The sequence below is a fragment of the Fragaria vesca genome, linkage group LG4 (assembly GCF_000184155.1).
Source record: "Fragaria vesca subsp. vesca linkage group LG4, FraVesHawaii_1.0, whole genome shotgun sequence".
NCBI lineage: Eukaryota > Viridiplantae > Streptophyta > Magnoliopsida > Rosales > Rosaceae > Fragaria > Fragaria vesca.
In genome coordinates this window covers 9825833-9843964 of record NC_020494.1, presented here as the reverse complement: position 1 = coordinate 9843964, position 18132 = coordinate 9825833, and the positions used below count along the sequence as shown (strand labels likewise).

The following is an 18132-nucleotide window of genomic DNA, read 5'->3' as shown; positions in this document are numbered from 1 at the left end:
ATTAGAAGAGAATGAATCAAGAAAACCAAAACACAAACACAGAAACCCAAAACCACCTGCCTTTGACGAACCCCAAATCAATCGCTCGAGAAAGTAAGAAGCGGCGAAGAGCGAGGACGTAACTCGCAGTATGCAGAGAGGCAAGAGAGAGGAAGAAAGAAGAGGTAGGCATCGATCCAGTCCAGCAGTTAATAAATATATAAGAAGTAATGGCAAAACTGCGAATAAACGGGAAAGCAGGACAAACATGTAAGTTCGTAGGGGTAATGGCAAAACTGCAAATAGACGGGAAAGCGGGACGTACATGTAAGTTCATAGGGGTACGTATGAACAGTGATCGACACTGTACGCGTTTTAGTATAGAGTAAATATTTGGATGGTAATTTTCGTAATTTTATTGTAAAATAGGGGTATTTGGGTCATTAGATATGAAAAATGGGATCAGGCCTAGTATTGTTGGTTTTGGGTCTCAGGCTTGTGTCCTAATTTGTATAAAAACTATTGAAAGTGAGTTTTTTGTGTTTTTAAATTTAGTCATATGCTACTATGTAATTTTCTCTTGCAGAAAAACACTCATCCTCTCTAGATCACTAAAATTGCATCCCTATGTTTGTCATTTGTCAATATGTCGCTCGATCGATCACCATCCCTTCTTTTCATCCAGTTACTTTCATTACAAGTAATTACAAATTTACAATGCTTACATAACATTGTCTTGCATGTTAACATGTTATCCTGTTTCCAAACTGTTTAGTTTCTGCATTTTGGATTCAAATTATACTCTCCCATCGATTCTTCAACAGAAAAATTCACACCTCAGTACTGGGGCCTAAAATAAATTCCAGATGCTTATCCATATCAGTTAAATACTTGGTGGAGTTGTACTCATCTGCATCTAAGAGCTCCTCAGAATATGTCCTCTGGAGTTTTTTAGACTTTTGCCGTTTCTTTACAAGATCCAAACTCTCTTGATCACCTTCTAATATCTGGACAATCTGTGGTAGATTTAATTTCATATTAGCATTGTCTCTATTTGACCGTTAAGTGTTAAGTGACTCAAGTCATCATATTGAAATCGAAAATTCATGAATTCGATAACAGTCGTTACTAAATAAAAAGAAGAATACGTGCCTGTCTCATTTGTGGTCGATTCACTGAAGACTGCTGTACACACAACGAAGCTATTGAGGCAAGACATTTCATTTGTTCCACATCATAGCCATCAGCAAGGCTTGGATCAGCTAGCTCTTTGATATTATTTTTCATGAGCAAAGGTTTGGCCTGAAAAGTTAGATTCAAAACAGATTGAAATTTTCAACAATATTTCACTACTACTACTAAGTACTAGGAAACCAGGGTGATGCAGAAGCAAGCATACCCACATGACAAGGCTTTTATGTGAGCTATCCAAAGCTTGCCGGCCAGTGATGAGCTCTAATATAAGTACTCCGTATGCGTAGACATCAGTTTTTTCATCTACTATGCCATGCATGAAGAACTCAGGGGGAAGGTAGCTGTAATGGTTGGAGGAGTTGAATTTTGTCAAGATATCTTAACAAATATAAAAGAACTTTAGTAAAACCAAAATGGTAAATTTTTAGATTAACTAACCCAAATGTGCCTTCAAATTTTGATACAATGTGGTGAGTCCATTGATCTGGTAGCCACTTTGCAAGCCCAAAATCAGATATCTGACCACAGAGAAGTAGTAAAGCTTTGAACTATCTGAAAAACAGCTTTTCATTCAGAAGAAAAATCTACTGATAGAGACTTACCTGAGGCTCAAAATCCTCTGCAAGCAATATATTAGAAGCCTTAATATCTTTGTGGATAATTCTTCTCTGGCACCCCTCATGAAGATACACAAGGCCCTTAGCAGTCCCTAAAGCTACTTTATATCTGATGCCCCAATTTAGTATCTCTCTTGGTCCTAGAAGTGTTTGAAGCAAAACCGATAATTGAAATGTCAGTGAAATTGAGAGGAATTTAAGATGTAAAGGATGCATAATGGTATATATACCAACCATAAAGTATAGATGAAAGGCTCCCATGAGGAGACAAATCAAGAACAAGGTGCATCCCTCCTTCAACCCCATACCCAATCACTTTTGCTATGTTGGGGTGGTCAACATGAACTATAACACCAAGCTCAGATAAGAAGTCTGCTGTCATTTCTTCTGGGTTACCTCTAATCAGACGTTTGATTGCAACAAATTGTCCATCTTCCAATGTTCCCTTGTAAACTTCAGCATAGCCTCCCTCCCCAATCAAGTTTTCTTTACAAAAGAAAAGAGAAAACACGTTATGAGAATCCTTTTGCAAAAAGAGCATAATCTTTTTGAATACCATCAAAGTAGCTAGCTAAGAAAATGTTATGTGAGTTCTCTGAAAAGTTAAGTGTACAGACCAATGTCAAATTTGTTGGTTGCAGCTTCTAGCTCTGAGAGTGAGTAATTCTTCCAGGAAGATTTGAAGCAGTGCAGTTCAGTATCCAAACTAGGCCTCAGACCGGGAGTGTTGAGTTGTGGAATGAAGTCTTCTCTTATTCGTTTACTTTTCCGTCTTGTGAGTTTTGGTTTTGCAGCATTCTTCATCTGAGGGAAGGTTTGGGGTCCTTTTCTCAACATTCTGAAGAAACCACGAAAGGGGCTGTTGAGTTTTCCTTCCAAGTCTGAAACACCGCCTCTTCCATCCAACTCTGAAGTGCTTGCCTTGGGAGATGACGCTTCAGATTCCAAGATTGTTGGGCAGTCATTCACTTGAAATTGTCGAGGAGAACAGTCATCTATGACTGTCTCTTCCAAATTCAATGAATTCAAATCTAACCATGATAAATTCCCAACATAAGTACCACTACATATATGCACCATTACCAATACTAACAATTCCAAGTTACACAAGGAAAAGAAATGAAGTTGTTACCATGGGTTGAAAATGAGTCAGAGAATCCGGCTCTTGATCTTCTAGTACCAGGACTAGGAGCCGGCGAATAAGGAACAGCTGGTGCAGGTGTGGTAGGAGCTGCCTGCCCTTCTTGATTTTCTTTGGGGACGTCACGCGAACCATTGCTGCCCATTCAATGCAAGCCTCTTGTCAGCAAGGAAACCGAAAAATATGACAAAACTCAACACAACCTAAGCCCCCATGAGCAAATACAGACCTACCAGGATAGTGAGTAGTACTACTACCGACCACTCAAGTGGGGGAAACAATGAAGAAAGATGCCAAAAACAATATATGGCACATGGAAAAAATATCTCAGAATACAGACAATCAAACAAAAGATTTGTGTACAGATTACAGATGCACCATTGAAACATCATCTCTTGAGCAGCAAGGGAAATCAAGCAAACCAGAAAATCCGAAAGAAAGACAACACCGAAAACGACATTGTAACACAGCAAAGAAAACCAAAATGCAGCAAAAACCAAAACATCACAATGCATGAAAAACCAGAGAGAATACATACTGCTTGGAGACAAAAGCCGCAAACCCGGAAGTGATGAACTGAAGAGCAGGCACGGAGGCGATTACCATGAAGAAGTTTGGGGATCAGATTGTAGGGCATCTTCCATAAATTTTTTTTCTTTCTTTCTCAAAGGCTGCCAAACCAAAGAGGAGGTTCCAGAAGCTGGCCAAGGAAATGACAGGCAGCCAAAGAGAGGGAAACTCAAAGCAGTGGTTGGCATCGTTTTCCTGTCTTGTTGTCTAAATACTCCAATATTTTTGGAAAATCCAACGAATATCCATGCTCGAAAATCGGGCTTCGTCGTCACTTTTGACACAAAATGGGTAATTTTTAGAATGTTCATGCACAACCTTGGCTTTCAAGCAAGCACGTATATGGTTATATTGCTGATGCAGCTCAACTCATTCCATCTCATTTTGTAAACTGTACACGTCTTTCTGGTTCTTGATGCGTGGAATTGACAAGAAACGGTCTCAAAACGTTTAGGTTAGAAAATCCCATGGTTTAGTTAAGTCATCACTTCTTTTTCAAAATAACATTTATACCAACATGAACAAGCTAAAATGGAAGCAAATTAACCGCCCACCTTTAGTTTGCCCACCCCAATTCCGTACAAGGATGGACTAGGTGGCCGCGAAATATGCACCAACCTGAATAGGGTGGAGTGGGTGACGGCGAAAACGAACATTATGTAACAATAATGAATGAAGTGGCCAACTGACCAAGTAAAGCCGTGTGATATGAACATTTACGTAACGATAATGACGCTCTAAAATTAGCTTCTAAACACCTGAATCAATAAAAGTATCGTCATCCTAAACAATACTTTGCTAAAGTGAAAAGGACTAAAAATAGTGTCATATATAATCCTCATCCTAAACAATAGGTTCTAACTAGAATCTTACTAGTATAAATTCAACCATTACTGTCAGTTTTATGTGAAAACGATATTAGACTCAATTGCCCACAAGGGCATTACTAAAAGCCTTCCTTAAAGTTGTATTAGACATGGACTATGAAACTATGAAGCTATGAAGCAACTAACATGAACTCGAGGTTGTAATGTCCACATTTTTTCTAAGTTTGGAGCAGGTGAAGTAACGTCTTCAACATACAACACATTTATGGTGTTGTGTTACCTAGCCTCCATTCACAAGCCTTAAGAAGTTAGAACAAGTCATTTGCCATCATTCTCGCAAAGTTACTACTTGATCATACGGTTAAAGGAGTTCAAAGAATTGGTTTTTGTAGAGACTTGTGATTAATATACATCAAAAACAGATGGAAATGGTGAAACTGACAGCTTACAGACTTCAATTGCCAAGAAAATTCAATGGATATTGCGACTGATCAATCCTTCAAATATGGCATATAGATCCTTATTATCTGGGCCAAATATCTCATCAGCTTTATGCAGAGTCTCCTGAAATGTTCCAGTTATACATGTAGATGAGTAACAGTCGAACAACAGTCACTGAATCAAGTGTTCAAGAATAACTACACACGAAAGATAGAGAGGTAGGGAGCATATACCTCTTTTGTTTGCTTGTGGGCATTTAGTTCTTTAACATTTGCCAGAAATGCACCAAACTGCTCATAAGACAAACGACTCCTGAGGGAAACGACAGAACAATGTGAGACTTATTAACGCACCATATGCGAGATGACTTTTGATGGCAATAAAAGGAAGAAAGACTGAACAGATGACTATTCAAGAGACTAATTTGTCACTTGAAAGAACACAACAGCAGGAATCTCTGTTCCTATGCTGCTTCATTTATTGGTATTCAAAATAAAATCAGTACTTGTTACCATAACAATTAGTTATAAGAAAATGGGGAGAGCTCAAGTGAACTAGTGAATGCATAGTGAACCTAGTTCAATTGAATTGAATATGATACAAACTCTACTAGCCATATGGGTTACTTTGGAAGAGCACACAATTTTACATACTCAGAAACACATGGTTTAGTAGTATGTAAAGTAATCTATCATATATTTGTTCTGCCAGACTTGATGATCAAACGTAAACAATGTCTTTACCTGACTTGGCGGAAAAATTCTTTCCCATCCACTCGAGTCCTTCCTGAAACAGATTAAGAAGAGAATAAACGGCATTAAAACCTACAATAGGCAGAATCATAAGCAATAGTAGTCAAGTAAGGATAGTTTTCATAAGGACAGTTGCAATATTAATCAACTCTACATCTGAAAGAGTGTTAGCTACTTTTTAGTATAGCTCAAGCAGTACCAAAGGTTTCAAACTGGTTAGTGGCCAAACCTTTTACAATCTAGCAGAGAACCACATCCTAATTTGCATGTGAATCATCAATGAAACTGTCAACAGACTTTATCTACAAAAAGTTTTTGGAACTAACCATATTCAGAGCCTGACATTGAACCGTGATGGCTTGATGGTGCTGAAGATCTATCATCAAACATGCCTCTTGAGGTAGCAAATGAAATGGAATGCCGCCTTGGGGACACAGGCTTTGAAGTCCTCGTTGGGGATGTGGATGCAGAATAGACAGGAGGAGAACCAGGAGGAGTAAGCCGCGGTGTGCTAGTTTGTGACGCTAACAGGAGCCCCGGAGATATGCGAGGAGCCCTCGTGGCTGCCATCACAACAACAAGAATCAAGAATTACATACAACATTAAAGTGAACACAGCAAGTTGAAAGTAGCAATGGCACAATGCAAGCAAATAGTGTACCATTTGTGTCACGATCATCAGTATATGTGCTTCCGGTTTCAGAGACCTGGCTCTGGATTGAAGATGTCCTCGAAGGCGGTGGTAATGTAGCATCATGCTCTGAAATCGCAAGACAAATTATGGTTTCGTTTCACACTTATAAATCAAACAACCAATTAAACTAACTTCCGCACCAATCAATATCTCGAAATGTATTAAGCCTCAGAAAATGAAAATGGAAATGTACACAACTAAGGATTAGCAGACCTGGAGGTGCAGAAGATAAGCTATCATCGGATAGCTCCGTCGGCTTAGCAACCACTTCGGAAGCAGCAGCTCCGGTGTCGTCCTCCTCCTGCAGCGAACGCATCAGCGTCTTCCTGAACACCTCCAGCTGCCAATCACACCCACACAAATCCACCTCAGTACACAAAAACGGCGCCGGTTTTGCCAATTTCACAATTGAAGAGCTTTACCTTGGAGACATCTCTGTTGAGCTTCCTCACAGTGTTGGACAGGTAGTTCTTCTCCTTCACCAACTCCTCCTGCACAAAGTCAACCATAAGTCAACGCCTAATCAGAGGGAAATTGGAGTTGAACCGGGCCGGGTCGGACCTTTTGTTGCTCGGCGAGGGCGAGCTTGTCGGCGGTGTCGGAGAGGGAGGAGTCGAGGGAGTGGAGCTGGGAGCGGAGGTCGGCGATGAGGAGGTCCTTGTCGGCGAGCTGGGAGCGGAGGGCGTCGCAGTCGGACTCGAGGGCGGAGACACGTATCGAGAGGGCGAGGGAGGTGATCTTGCGAGCCACATCGAGCTGCTCGAAAGGATCGGGCGGCAGAACTTGCAGCACTTCCTCGGGAAGGTCGAAGTTCGAACTCGATTCCCTCGCCAGCATTATCCTCTCTCTCTCTCTCTCTCTCTTTCCTTCTTTTTTCCTTTTCTTTTCTTAATTTCTTTTTTCGTTTTTCTCTTTCTTTTTTTAATTACTTGATAACCATTTCCACAGGGACATGTACATGTCCTACAAAGGAAAGGAGAGCAGCATTTTCTTGTTTTGATTTTTTGGGGGGAAATATGTGGTGAAGGTATGGATGAGGGTGAAGCTGGTTTTTCATGATGTACTTGTGTGGTGACGAGAGGAAGAAGAAACCTGTGGATGGAACAGAGTTGAGGGGCTACATCCAATTGAATATATATGCAAGGACCAGGGGCCATATGATGCCTATAGAATTTGGGGGATGGACATCACTATCTGGAATTATAGAGGAAGAGCAACTAGTATGGTTGGATATGTCCTATGTGATGGTGTTCCATGTAACACTTACATAACTATATATATGCTTAGTTGCAAGGAAGAAAATTTCGGTGATTACGGAAATTTTGACCTTCCAAAATATGGAAATTTCAACAGAAATTTCGGAAAAATATCGATTATAGTAAAAAAAATAAGAAAAATGATGGAAATTTGAAAAAGAACAAGGAAATTTTCAATAAAACTTTTAGAGATGTTTGTTTTGTCAATTATCTACTATATTTGAAAAGAAAACCTTGACTAAACATTAATCTATAATGAGTTCTAGTAATTTAAGGTGAATAAGTAAATGCTAAATCGTTGATAAATCTTAAAAATTTACTTCAATTTTAAAATCTAATTTATTTTTATGGCTTGAAACTAAAAAAAAGGCTAGACCATCGATGGAAAGTGATATCATACCTTATATATGTATATGATACATGCATTTCATATGGAAAGTGTAGGAAAAAAATAAGGAATAGCAAGTCGGTTATTAATTTCCATCAAAGTTTTCAGATTCGAAAGAAACATATATTATAAAGAAGCATACAAACATCATAAGCTCGCTTAGCACTGTTGGCTAAATCGTTTGGGAGCAAAGTAGCCAAGTGAGGTTTTGAATATTTCGGCAAAATATCAAAAATATCAGACGAAAAATCATTGGGGGTGAAAGATATATCGGGACATGAGAAAAACGAAAATATCGACGAAATTATCGATTTTTTCTTCCTTGCTTAGTTGGCACACACCGTTTTGCTAAGCATTTGAGTTGGTATATATTCAACTTTTGAAATAGTGAATAGAATAAAGCGTGCATGCTCAAAGTATTAATATATCGTATTGAAGGAGATGTTTCAATGTTTAGCAAAACGATGTGTGTCAACTTAAAGTATGGTATATATTCAAGTTCTGAAAGAGTGAATAGAATAAAGCGCGCATGCTCAAAGTGTTAATATATCGTATTGAAGGAGATTTTGTATTTAAGATATACGAATATATATATATATATATATATATATGAGACTTTATGTAACCACGGATTTAATGTCAAGATGTGAATTTAGATAAGAAATTACCATAGTAAAACAAAGTGCACTCACGTGAATCCCTTGAATCAGGGTTCAAGGCTCGGTTAGTGGTTACTCAATACTCCTATCATAATATATGGATGCGTAACGATGATGAAATTCGTATGTAATTAATATTCCTTGGCCCTAACTTTTGTTCCTAGGCAGTGATTCATTTGCATGCAGGACAACATTTAGAATCCAGAGGTTTTTAGATTTCAACATGAGATCTTGTTTGGGTTTAAACCTTGCTCGAACCCCTCCGTAATAGTGTTATGGTTACTAGGATCGATTGCTATAAAATGCAACATTAGGTAAGGTTTTAGGGCTCTTAGAGTTCGTGTCTTGCATAAGGCGAGTTATTGTGTGTATTGTGTTCCTCCCCTACACCCTACTTTGATGAAAATAAAAAATTATATTAATTTATATTTCAATTAATACTTATTGATTTCGATCACCAAATATCAGCTTTTCATGTCAAAAATATTTGGTTGTTACGATATATATTGAGTCGTTTTGGTAATAAAGAATCAAACCAAAAGATAACCTATAAACTATGGGGTTGAGAGTTGAGCATATTGCCTTTCCTTCTTTCTTTTGCCTTCCTTTCGATCTCCTTGTGAAGCAATTCTTAAGAATCAGCACATGCAGTGATGCACCAGAAATGAATTTAGACATGAAAATGGTATGAAAGATTTAGAGAGGCTAGAGATGAAGCCAGTACTCCTTTAATAGAAAGATGAAACAAGCACATTAAGCACGCACTTGGTCCTTATTGGCATGGCCAGCCACTTTTGACGTCCTAGTTACCCATCACTGCATCATCAAATCCAACGGCCTACCCTTTCGGAAAACTATTCAAGTCGATCTTCACACACACTCAGAGCCAACAACTTAGTCATTGCTCAATTGGTCGACATTCACTCGTTCATGGAATTATTATAAAGGAAGGAAGCTGCACGAAGCATTCGTATAATCAGATATAACTACTGGGTGATCATGACTCGTATATACGTACTCAGTCTCTGTAAATTAATAATATCGCCGACATGTTTGGCCGGCCGGACAATCATGCAGCAGGTAGGTCAACAATTTACAGAAACCAAGTTAATTGATCGAGTAGTAGTAGTAAGATTCTGACCAAATCAACCTCTCTCTCGAAAAAGCTGATGAGCTCAGCATTCCATGACAGTGTTCCATGATGATCTTCTTCAGGTAAATTGCAGGTAGCTTTAATTTGCATTCTTTTCTTTTCTCTTCTTTCTTTCAATTTTCTGGAAAGATGTCTCCACTATGTAAATGTAGACCTAAGACAAGATAGCATGATTGCTTCCTTGCACTTCACTTCTCTGTATATATGAAAAAGGGTGTTCATTTGAAGCCCTAAAGCTTCCCATCTTTTTCTTTTACATGAGGAAAAGAGTGATTAAAGAAGATTTGATGCAGCTAGCTGGTTAATGGGATTTGGGTTGGAAGGCACTGAAACTAAGAGCTATGATCACGAATCTAACCTAAAGATTTGCTAGCTAAGAGCCCAAGATTACTTATATATAATGTGTTATCTTCGTATTACATGGATTATTTTGTAGTAAACAAGCATAGGATTGGTTTTACATGTCTCATTTGGAGCAGCAGGACTGAGTTGGGTTCAATGGGTTGGATTCTTTGACCAAACCAATGAACATTTTCATCATAATCTATACAAGAAGAAAAGATAGAGAGGGTACAAGTCTGATTTTGAAGCTTTTCTTTATTGTAATACACAGTCATCTTGAATTATTTATCACTTTAGAAAAGAAAGACTACCTTTGATGATCCAAGTGTTTGGAGCTAAGTGCATGTTAGTGGGGGTTTATGCTTTATATTAATAATCATACATGAACAATGACAAGTGAAGCATACTAAATCTTCTTTTTATCTATATTTCTGGACCGCCCACCTTTTTTATATTAGCAATTGTTGTTCTTGTTTAAATTCCTTTTTATGAATTATTTGGAGGGACAATTTTGATTCTATATCAAAATTAATAGAATAAAACAATGCAGCTAACTTCTTAAAATAATGGAAAATTTTTCAGAACAATACATCAATTTTACGCTACTGACAATTTAGGTTTCTTAAGTTTCTGAAATAGCACATTAGTACATGAACTAACAAATTTGACATAATTTTTGTACATGACGTTAAGTTTTCCGTTAAGTAGCATGTTAAGTGTCATATTGATCTAGAAGGAGGACACAAATTGATTTTTATTTTTTTTCGATGAGAGGACACAAATTGATTTGGAGAAATATGTAAGAGGCTTTTTTTTTTTTTCCCAATTAAATGTCTTTCTTATTTTAATTCAAAATTATAGAATATAAGGTAAGGATAAATTATGGTGTCAAAATACCCTTTCACCCTCATGTATTTGACCCCGTTACAGAAAACTTAACGGCATGTACAAAAATGATGTTATGTTTGTTAGTACATATACTGATTTGTTATTTCAAAAGGTTAAGAAACCTTAAGATGTACTGTTTCTATAATTTTCCTTAAAATAAAAACGAATGTACTTTGATATATGCAAATCCTCTACCTATCTCTACCGTTGGTAAACAAATTGTATTGCTGCTATTGTTGCTTTTGTAGAACAATTTTATTTTGTTTTTGCTAATTTCTAACTTTTACGTGATTGTACTAGAAGAATTTAGCTAAATTAAATTTAAATCTAACAATAAAGATACTATTTCTTCACCCCAAAAATCGTTGTTCAATAGTCTGCTGGTGCTATTGTTGTATTATGCTGATAATTAACCTTTCTCAGGTTTGTAAAGTTTTATCAGTCAGCTTAAGTAACATGCATATGTTGCATACTCCGCACAAATTGTTACGTCTATTGTCATTTTAGTTGAAGCTAAATTTAGTGTCAACAACAACTATTACAAGCCCGTATAATACAAAAGGTACTTCTAAATATTTCTCGTTCATGGCTTCACCCACCGGCCAAGAGAAAAAAAAATCAAGAAGTAAGAAAGTAATTTCGCCAACCAATATGGTTTGATCTAAATTCAAATGCGTTCGCCTAAAAATAAAATAGAAAACCCTAAGATAGCATTGCAAAGACGGAAATGAAAGAAGGAATTGGAAAATAGAGGTCGATCAACGCTTGAAGAAATTCCAATGTCAGCAAATGACAAGCTATGTAGACCGGTTCTTACATATGCATCAATCAACCAATTTACTAACAGTATTAACTCTAACCAATTACATTAACACATTGCTCTTGAGTTCCATACATAAAAAGAAGATTCACATATTTATCCTACTTAAAACAGGAAAGTACGATTTAGATACACTACAACTCTACAAGAAAATTAGTTTTCAGTTTTATCCTATCTAATTTCAATTTTGACTCTCCATTTTTGTCCCTAATATAGTCTTTAGTTGTGCCTCTCACGTTTAGATAGATTTTCTACCAAAAACTTCAATAGTGGAAGGATGACCTTTGTCATGGAGACGTTTACCGGCCGGTAGGCTAAAAATTGCCTCTTCAACTAATTTCCTAGTCCTTCAAAAAAAAAAAATAATTTCCTAGTCCCTTCCCACTTTCCCAGCTTCCCAAAGACAATCCACAAAACCTTTTTTAGGAATCCACAAAACCTAATTTAACAGCTTTAAATTAAAAATAAAAAACAATTAATCACAATTCACAACTACCTTTCCAGTTTCCAAGACTCCAAAGTCCAAACAAACCAAAGCAACCGTCCCTTTTCCCCCAAAACGCCGTTACACATAACGGACCCAAGTCACCGAAACGGTCCCCGTCAAATCCGAACAGACCGAGCGGGTCAAAGACCCAGTCCTCCTTCTTTTGAATAATCATTACGTGGCACACTCACGTAAACCCCACGCGCCACCTAACCCGCCCTATATATACCCCCATTTTTCTCTCACAAACACCACAAACCGATAAGATTCCAGCAGAGCGGAGAAGCAGAGAGGAAAGAAACAAAAACAACCTCCTTCTTCCTCCCCAGAAGAAGAAGAGGGCCACAAAAAGAAAAAAAGAAAAAATCTAGAGCTTTTTCCTTCTTTGTTTCTTCTTCATATCTAGTTTGGTGATTTTCTAGGTTTGTTATACTTATGGGGACCGAGATTTTAAGACCGCAGGATTGTCTGGTCGAGAGAATCAGAGTCTCTCCGGCGTTTTCACGGCCGAGCAGTTATAATAACTATTACAGAAATGGGCCCATTCCTGTGCAGCAGCAACGTAGATCTGGAAAGCCGGCAGTGCGGGCCGAGCAGCGCAGGCCGGAGCCGGCGGCGCTGGTCTCGAAGAGGTCTGGCCAGTCGAGCTCGGATGATTTGATGAAGGCGGAGAAGGTGACGATTTTGAGGCGGGGGGAGCCGCTGAGCCGGATGAAAAAGGCGGCGAGCGATGGAAGGTTGGAGAGGCTGGGGCCGGGGTCGACTGTGGTGCCGAAGGAGGTGAGGATTGTGGATTTGAGGACTCCGGTGATCGACATGTATGCCGGATCGGCTTTTGCGATGTCGCCGGAGCCGAGCTCGCTGCCGTTGCCGTCGTTCTCGACAAAGAAGAAGCAGGCGTCGAGGAGTTTTGACGACTCGGCCACCCGAGACCTGAGGCGTTTGCTTCGGCTCGAATGACGTAAGTTTCAGAGGTCAATATTCCGGTGGGAGGATCCGAACCCGAGGACCCGAAGAAGGCCCTGAATATGGTTTCGGATACTAAAAATAAGTGAATCTATTATCTTTCTATCTCTCACAGTCCGCGACCCTCGTCTTGTTTATGCGGGTATCCGGGTCGGATCTTGTCCGCGATTTTTTTAAACGGCAAGACTGATCCGGAAATCTGGGAGAAAGACGAGGGTGAGGTAGTAATTACGTAATACTTGGCTTAGCGCTTTGTGTATGGGTTTGTTGATGAATTGGGGTGCATGGGTAAATTTGGAGGTTAGGTCGGGAGGAAAATATGAGGTTGAAGAAGGAAAAAAGTGGGAAATGGGGGGTTGATTTGTAATATTTGGGAAGTTAGTTTGGGTTGGGGAAAACTTTGGGGTATGGTTTTAAGTTTTAACCTATGTAGTGTATGTGATTATGAATATGTGAAGGGTTTCTGCTCTGTTGGGGGAACTATGGAGGATGGGTAACTTATGTTATGTATGTAATATGTACTTTGTTAAAGGAAGGAAGATGATATCAAAGTTCGGGCAGAATTTATATACATCTAATGCTTGCTTTGTTTCATTGTTGCTTTGCTTTAATTTTCTGTAGAACTATGGTATGTGTTAATGGAATCCCTACTTTACTGCCTCGTTTTGTTTACCGATTGGCTTGATGCTCACGAAAGTACACTCCTTGATTGTCTTCTGGGCCTCTGGCAAACCGATTTGCAGGCTTCTGGCGAACTGATTTAAGGCTTCTAGCAAACCGAATACCGAATTTCTGGCAAGTCAAGGACTGGGACTCATAAGGAGTCTGAAAGTTACAGTTTCAGGTGAACTATAAATCAATTCAAGTTTGAAAGAGACACCCTAGTTGTTAACCGACTTCATCCATGGAGAGCTGCAACTATCTTGAGAAACATCGATCACCTTTAACTATTTTGAGAGACATCGATCACCTTCAGGTTGGGAATGCAGTAGCCGATGCGATGGCAAACCTAGGACATGAGGTCCTGAATGGTCTTGGCATTAGGTCCACTATCAGACAAGAATAGGTGTTTAGAAGTCGGGGTAAGACATTCAAATTAGGCTTAACTGGCAGTTAGCTAGTAGTCGGGGTTATAATGGTCATGGATGCAAATCCTTTCGACAGATAAAGAACAAGAACAATACTGGAACGAGTTTATGGAGAGTTGGAAACAAATCATTTCTCTCTGCTAGATCGTTCCCTAATGCAGATAGCATGCATTAGAGTCTGAACATAACTAGTCGAAGCCAGAAACAACTGTCATAATGAAGTACTAGAGATGCAAACAATGTCAGTAGAGCAGAATGTTCATGTTGTTGATGATGGTACACAGCGTGACAGCGGATAGTTAATCGGAATTGGAACAACATAGCACGTACTTTCACTAAAGCAGCACTGCCTATATGAAGTTGTATTGGGAAGAATCTTGGCCTCCATGGCTTGAAAATGCTTTTGTTGGAAGTATTTAATCGAATGATCTATCTAGGGGGTGGTATTCAACCCCATGTTTGATAGTTCCTCTTTCAAATGGCTTTCGCGATCAAAATAATCTAGCTAGATCATAAGAACAATCTTTACACAAAACAAAGTGCACGTACTGCTACATTAATCAACTATTTCGAAACATAAAGTTTTAACACCGGCCGTAAACTCCCAACCATGACTCTGGCCAAGAAAAGAACAGACAGCATGCATATAAGCAAAATGAAAGGAAAAGAACAAGAGAAAAATAAAAGAAGCTGGCTACAAAAGGAAGTAAGGAACTAGCATCGTATCACTCATCATAAGCATTCATCATAAGCATCCATGATCCCCTCACAAATCTCCTTGGCATTCTTTGGACAATGCCACCAGTTTCATGAAAGTGGCAACTGCCTCATCAACAGATGAAATAGTAGCCGGCAGGAAATTAAGTTTCGAGAGGCGAGAACTGAGCTTGGAATCGATCTTTTTAGCAATTTCAGGTAAGTCTCTGGCTCTGGTTGGGACTGGGATTTCAATACCTTCCTCCTTGCGGCGGGGGACTATTGCATCTTGATTTGCTGCTCCCATTTCTGATCTGGTCTTTCTTTCTTTGGAACTTCTTGATGATTTGTTTTTCCTCTTTCTCCCCATTTCTGAAGTACACAAAGGGTCACAGCTGAAAGAAGGTAGGTGGATAACATGAGGGTGACTTAGTATTTAAGGAGGAGATAAGCATGCACGCATGAAAAGCTTTCATGTTTCCAACACATAAAATTAAATTCTGGCCCTGAAATTTGAATTGTCTTGGGTATTTGGACGGCCTCATGTTGCATGCTTTGGTTAAAGAAGTTAAGTCTTCTCAAATTCCATTGGTTTTCTCTAGTAATTATGTAAAAGTGAATGATGTTCTTATTGTTCTATCTATAAAGAGGTAATATTGTTCGACTCATACAGCATCTGTAAAACATTGAACATATATCACAGAAGGTGGGATCATACAATGAAAACATCTGAAGTTTACCTTCACAAAAATGTGGGAGCAAGTAGCATTTCTCCAATTGAATGATTGTGTTTGGTTTTCAAACTTGCCTACCAAGGCTTCCAAGGGAAAACCGAAAGAAATCAGACTTGACTAGGTGTGTAGAGCTACAGATGGTGTCTAGAGCTACACATGAGATAAGAATCACCTTTACATATCAACCTTGACCATATTAAGACATTCAAATGATGCTTACATTCCCAGTAACAAGAAATTGGGGACATTTTTTTTTAATTTTTATAAATAATAAAGGATTAGGCGATATTAGCTCCTCGGAGGCAGACAAAGTAGGGAACAAGTCCCACCCTCAATCCCAAAGGAGAAGGGTCTGCCACACTCTGGGAACCATTGGGGACATGAAGAATAGTAATCATCAACTATTTGGTATTGTTACTAAATTGGATGTGAAAGGGAAACATTGATGCTTTGTTTGCATGTCAATCAACGATTCTAAGGATCACTAAGATGCAAATCTTTTGGACAGACCAGAATGAATTTATGGAAACATATCATTTCACTCTTTTGCTAGATCATTCCCTATAATGCGCATGAAGCTGAAGCATGCATTAGCAATTTTCAGAATTTAAGATCAGTCATATTAAATTCATGAAAACAACAAACTAGAGCAGAAATTAAGTTCAAGTTCTTAATGAAACTACGCAGCAGAAAGTTCATCAGAATTGAAACAATGCAGCACATATTGTCACTAAAGCAGTACTGCCTGTAAGGAAGTCATTGTCATTGTATTGGAAAGAATCTTGGCCTACATGGCTTGAATATGCTTTGTGGAATTATGTAATCCAATGATCTAGCTACGGGGTGATACTCTTTTTCTCTTAGCTTGATCAAATCATTCAGCCCCATGTTTGTTAATTCTCTTTCTAATCACTTCTCCGATCAGAATAATTAATCCAACTAGATCTTAAGAACAATCTTTAAACAAAGCAAAATGCACTGCTTAAATAATTAACTAGTTTGAAGCAGATAATTATAGTCCGAACACCAGAAACACCCTAACATAACTCTAGCCAGGACAAGAACAGAATAGAATGCATATAAGAAAAATAAAGGAAAAGAACAAGAGGAAAATAAAAGAAGCTGGCTACAAAAGGAGCTAGCATTATCACTCATCATCCATGGTCCCCTCACAGATCTCCTTAGCTTTCATGAGAATGTTGATTCTCTTTTCAAGACTCTTGCGTGCCAAAGGATATTTCTCAAGCATATCCTCAAACAAATGAGCAAAAACTGGCATCTTCAGGATCTGCATAATCTCCACATCTATGTATGTCTCCGGCCAGTAGGTCTGCAATACACGACTGGAAATGAGAAGCTATACCTTCAATGAAAGATTCTGTATGGATCTTGCGAATGGCAATTTGTTGCATTCTGACGCTAAAGGCTTCAGATAGTAGATCACGAGAGTAACTCCTCAGATTTCCAACCACAATCTCCCCAATGCCGTCCACATTAATTGTAGCAGGCTTGTGCGGATCATCAAATACTCCGTAAATGAAATCATTGCATTTGGACATTAGTCTGGTATACTCGGAAGAAAAGTTCTCTTGCTGTTTCTCCTCATTCACATTCACTGCACCATGATTCTCCTGTATCCACTGAACGACCTCTGCATCATTTTTCCCAATAACTCGAGAAGATATTCAACATCAATATAGAAAGGAACATATCTTGATATATGAATTAGTAACAAAGAACGAGTAACTTCCATGATCACATGCCACCAGAACGATTTCAGAAACCGAGCATGAAGGCGATGTTCCCACTCAGCTAGACTTGATGTAAGATCCGCTGTAAGTTCTGCTGCATGATCACCGGCTTTTCCTGTACAGTACTTGATCACCGACTGTAGGAAGTTAGTTTCGATGTCACGCCTGGAAAAGATGTGATGGAAGCAGCCAAGTGCATCCTTGAAGTGATAAAGCTCCATAGCAAGGTTTACAGTGCCGTGCATACTCCTGTCATCTGGATACTCAACAAATTCTCCTCTCAGAAGAAGTTTTCTGAGAGATTCTTTGCACAATGCCACTAGTTGCATGAAAGTGTCACGCGCCTCATCAACAGATGAAATAGCAGCAGGCAGCAAATTAAATTCTTGAACATTGATATGTTGTTCTGTCATGAGAGCAACAATATGACTCCAACTTTACTTTTGCTTTCACGTTTAAAAACAAATGACTAAATCATTCAAATTATGTTAAATGAAATTTACACTTATGTCAAATGATACGATGTCATCATGCTCAAACTAAATGGATGCAAAATTAATCCTCGTAATCACATGATCAAATAGAGTGAAATTGGTTGAATCTATTGTTACTTTGTTTGCACATGTTTATCCATGGTCAACTTTACCAATATATATATATATATATATATATATATATATATATATATA

The 18132-nt window shown here is 38.6% G+C and overlaps 4 protein-coding genes across 4 annotated transcripts; 1 reads left to right on the top strand and 3 right to left on the bottom strand.

Moving 5' to 3' along the window:
- Window positions 1–809: 809 nt before the first annotated feature.
- LOC101301485 (receptor-like cytosolic serine/threonine-protein kinase RBK2-like) lies at window positions 810–3076 on the bottom strand. The gene is made up of 8 exons (XM_004298037.1): window positions 2923–3076; window positions 2408–2821; window positions 2025–2276; window positions 1776–1930; window positions 1612–1691; window positions 1379–1514; window positions 1132–1281; window positions 810–995 (listed from the first exon to the last, which is right to left on the bottom strand). The coding sequence occupies exons 1-8, from the start codon at window positions 3074–3076 to the stop codon at window positions 810–812; spliced, it is 1527 nt and encodes a 508-aa protein (XP_004298085.1).
- Window positions 3077–4608: 1532 nt separating this feature from the next.
- LOC101312338 lies at window positions 4609–7113 on the bottom strand. The gene is made up of 8 exons (XM_004296723.1): window positions 6777–7113; window positions 6638–6706; window positions 6429–6555; window positions 6183–6281; window positions 5848–6084; window positions 5513–5555; window positions 5003–5081; window positions 4609–4892 (listed from the first exon to the last, which is right to left on the bottom strand). The coding sequence occupies exons 1-8, from the start codon at window positions 7050–7052 to the stop codon at window positions 4800–4802; spliced, it is 1023 nt and encodes a 340-aa protein (XP_004296771.1). The 5' UTR covers window positions 7053–7113; the 3' UTR covers window positions 4609–4799.
- A 5424-nt stretch (window positions 7114–12537) lies between these two features.
- Window positions 12538–13731, top strand: LOC101312046. Its single transcript, XM_004296722.1, has one exon. It carries the CDS (start codon window positions 12644–12646, stop codon window positions 13166–13168), a length of 525 nt encoding a protein of 174 aa, XP_004296770.1. The 5' UTR covers window positions 12538–12643; the 3' UTR covers window positions 13169–13731.
- Window positions 13732–16839: 3108 nt separating this feature from the next.
- LOC101301191 (dynamin-related protein 4C-like) lies at window positions 16840–17856 on the bottom strand. Its single transcript, XM_004298036.1, has 3 exons — window positions 17433–17856; window positions 17111–17343; window positions 16840–17022 (listed from the first exon to the last, which is right to left on the bottom strand). Exons 1-3 carry the CDS (start codon window positions 17854–17856, stop codon window positions 16840–16842), a joined length of 840 nt encoding a protein of 279 aa, XP_004298084.1.
- Between the last annotated feature and the right edge of the window lie 276 nt (window positions 17857–18132).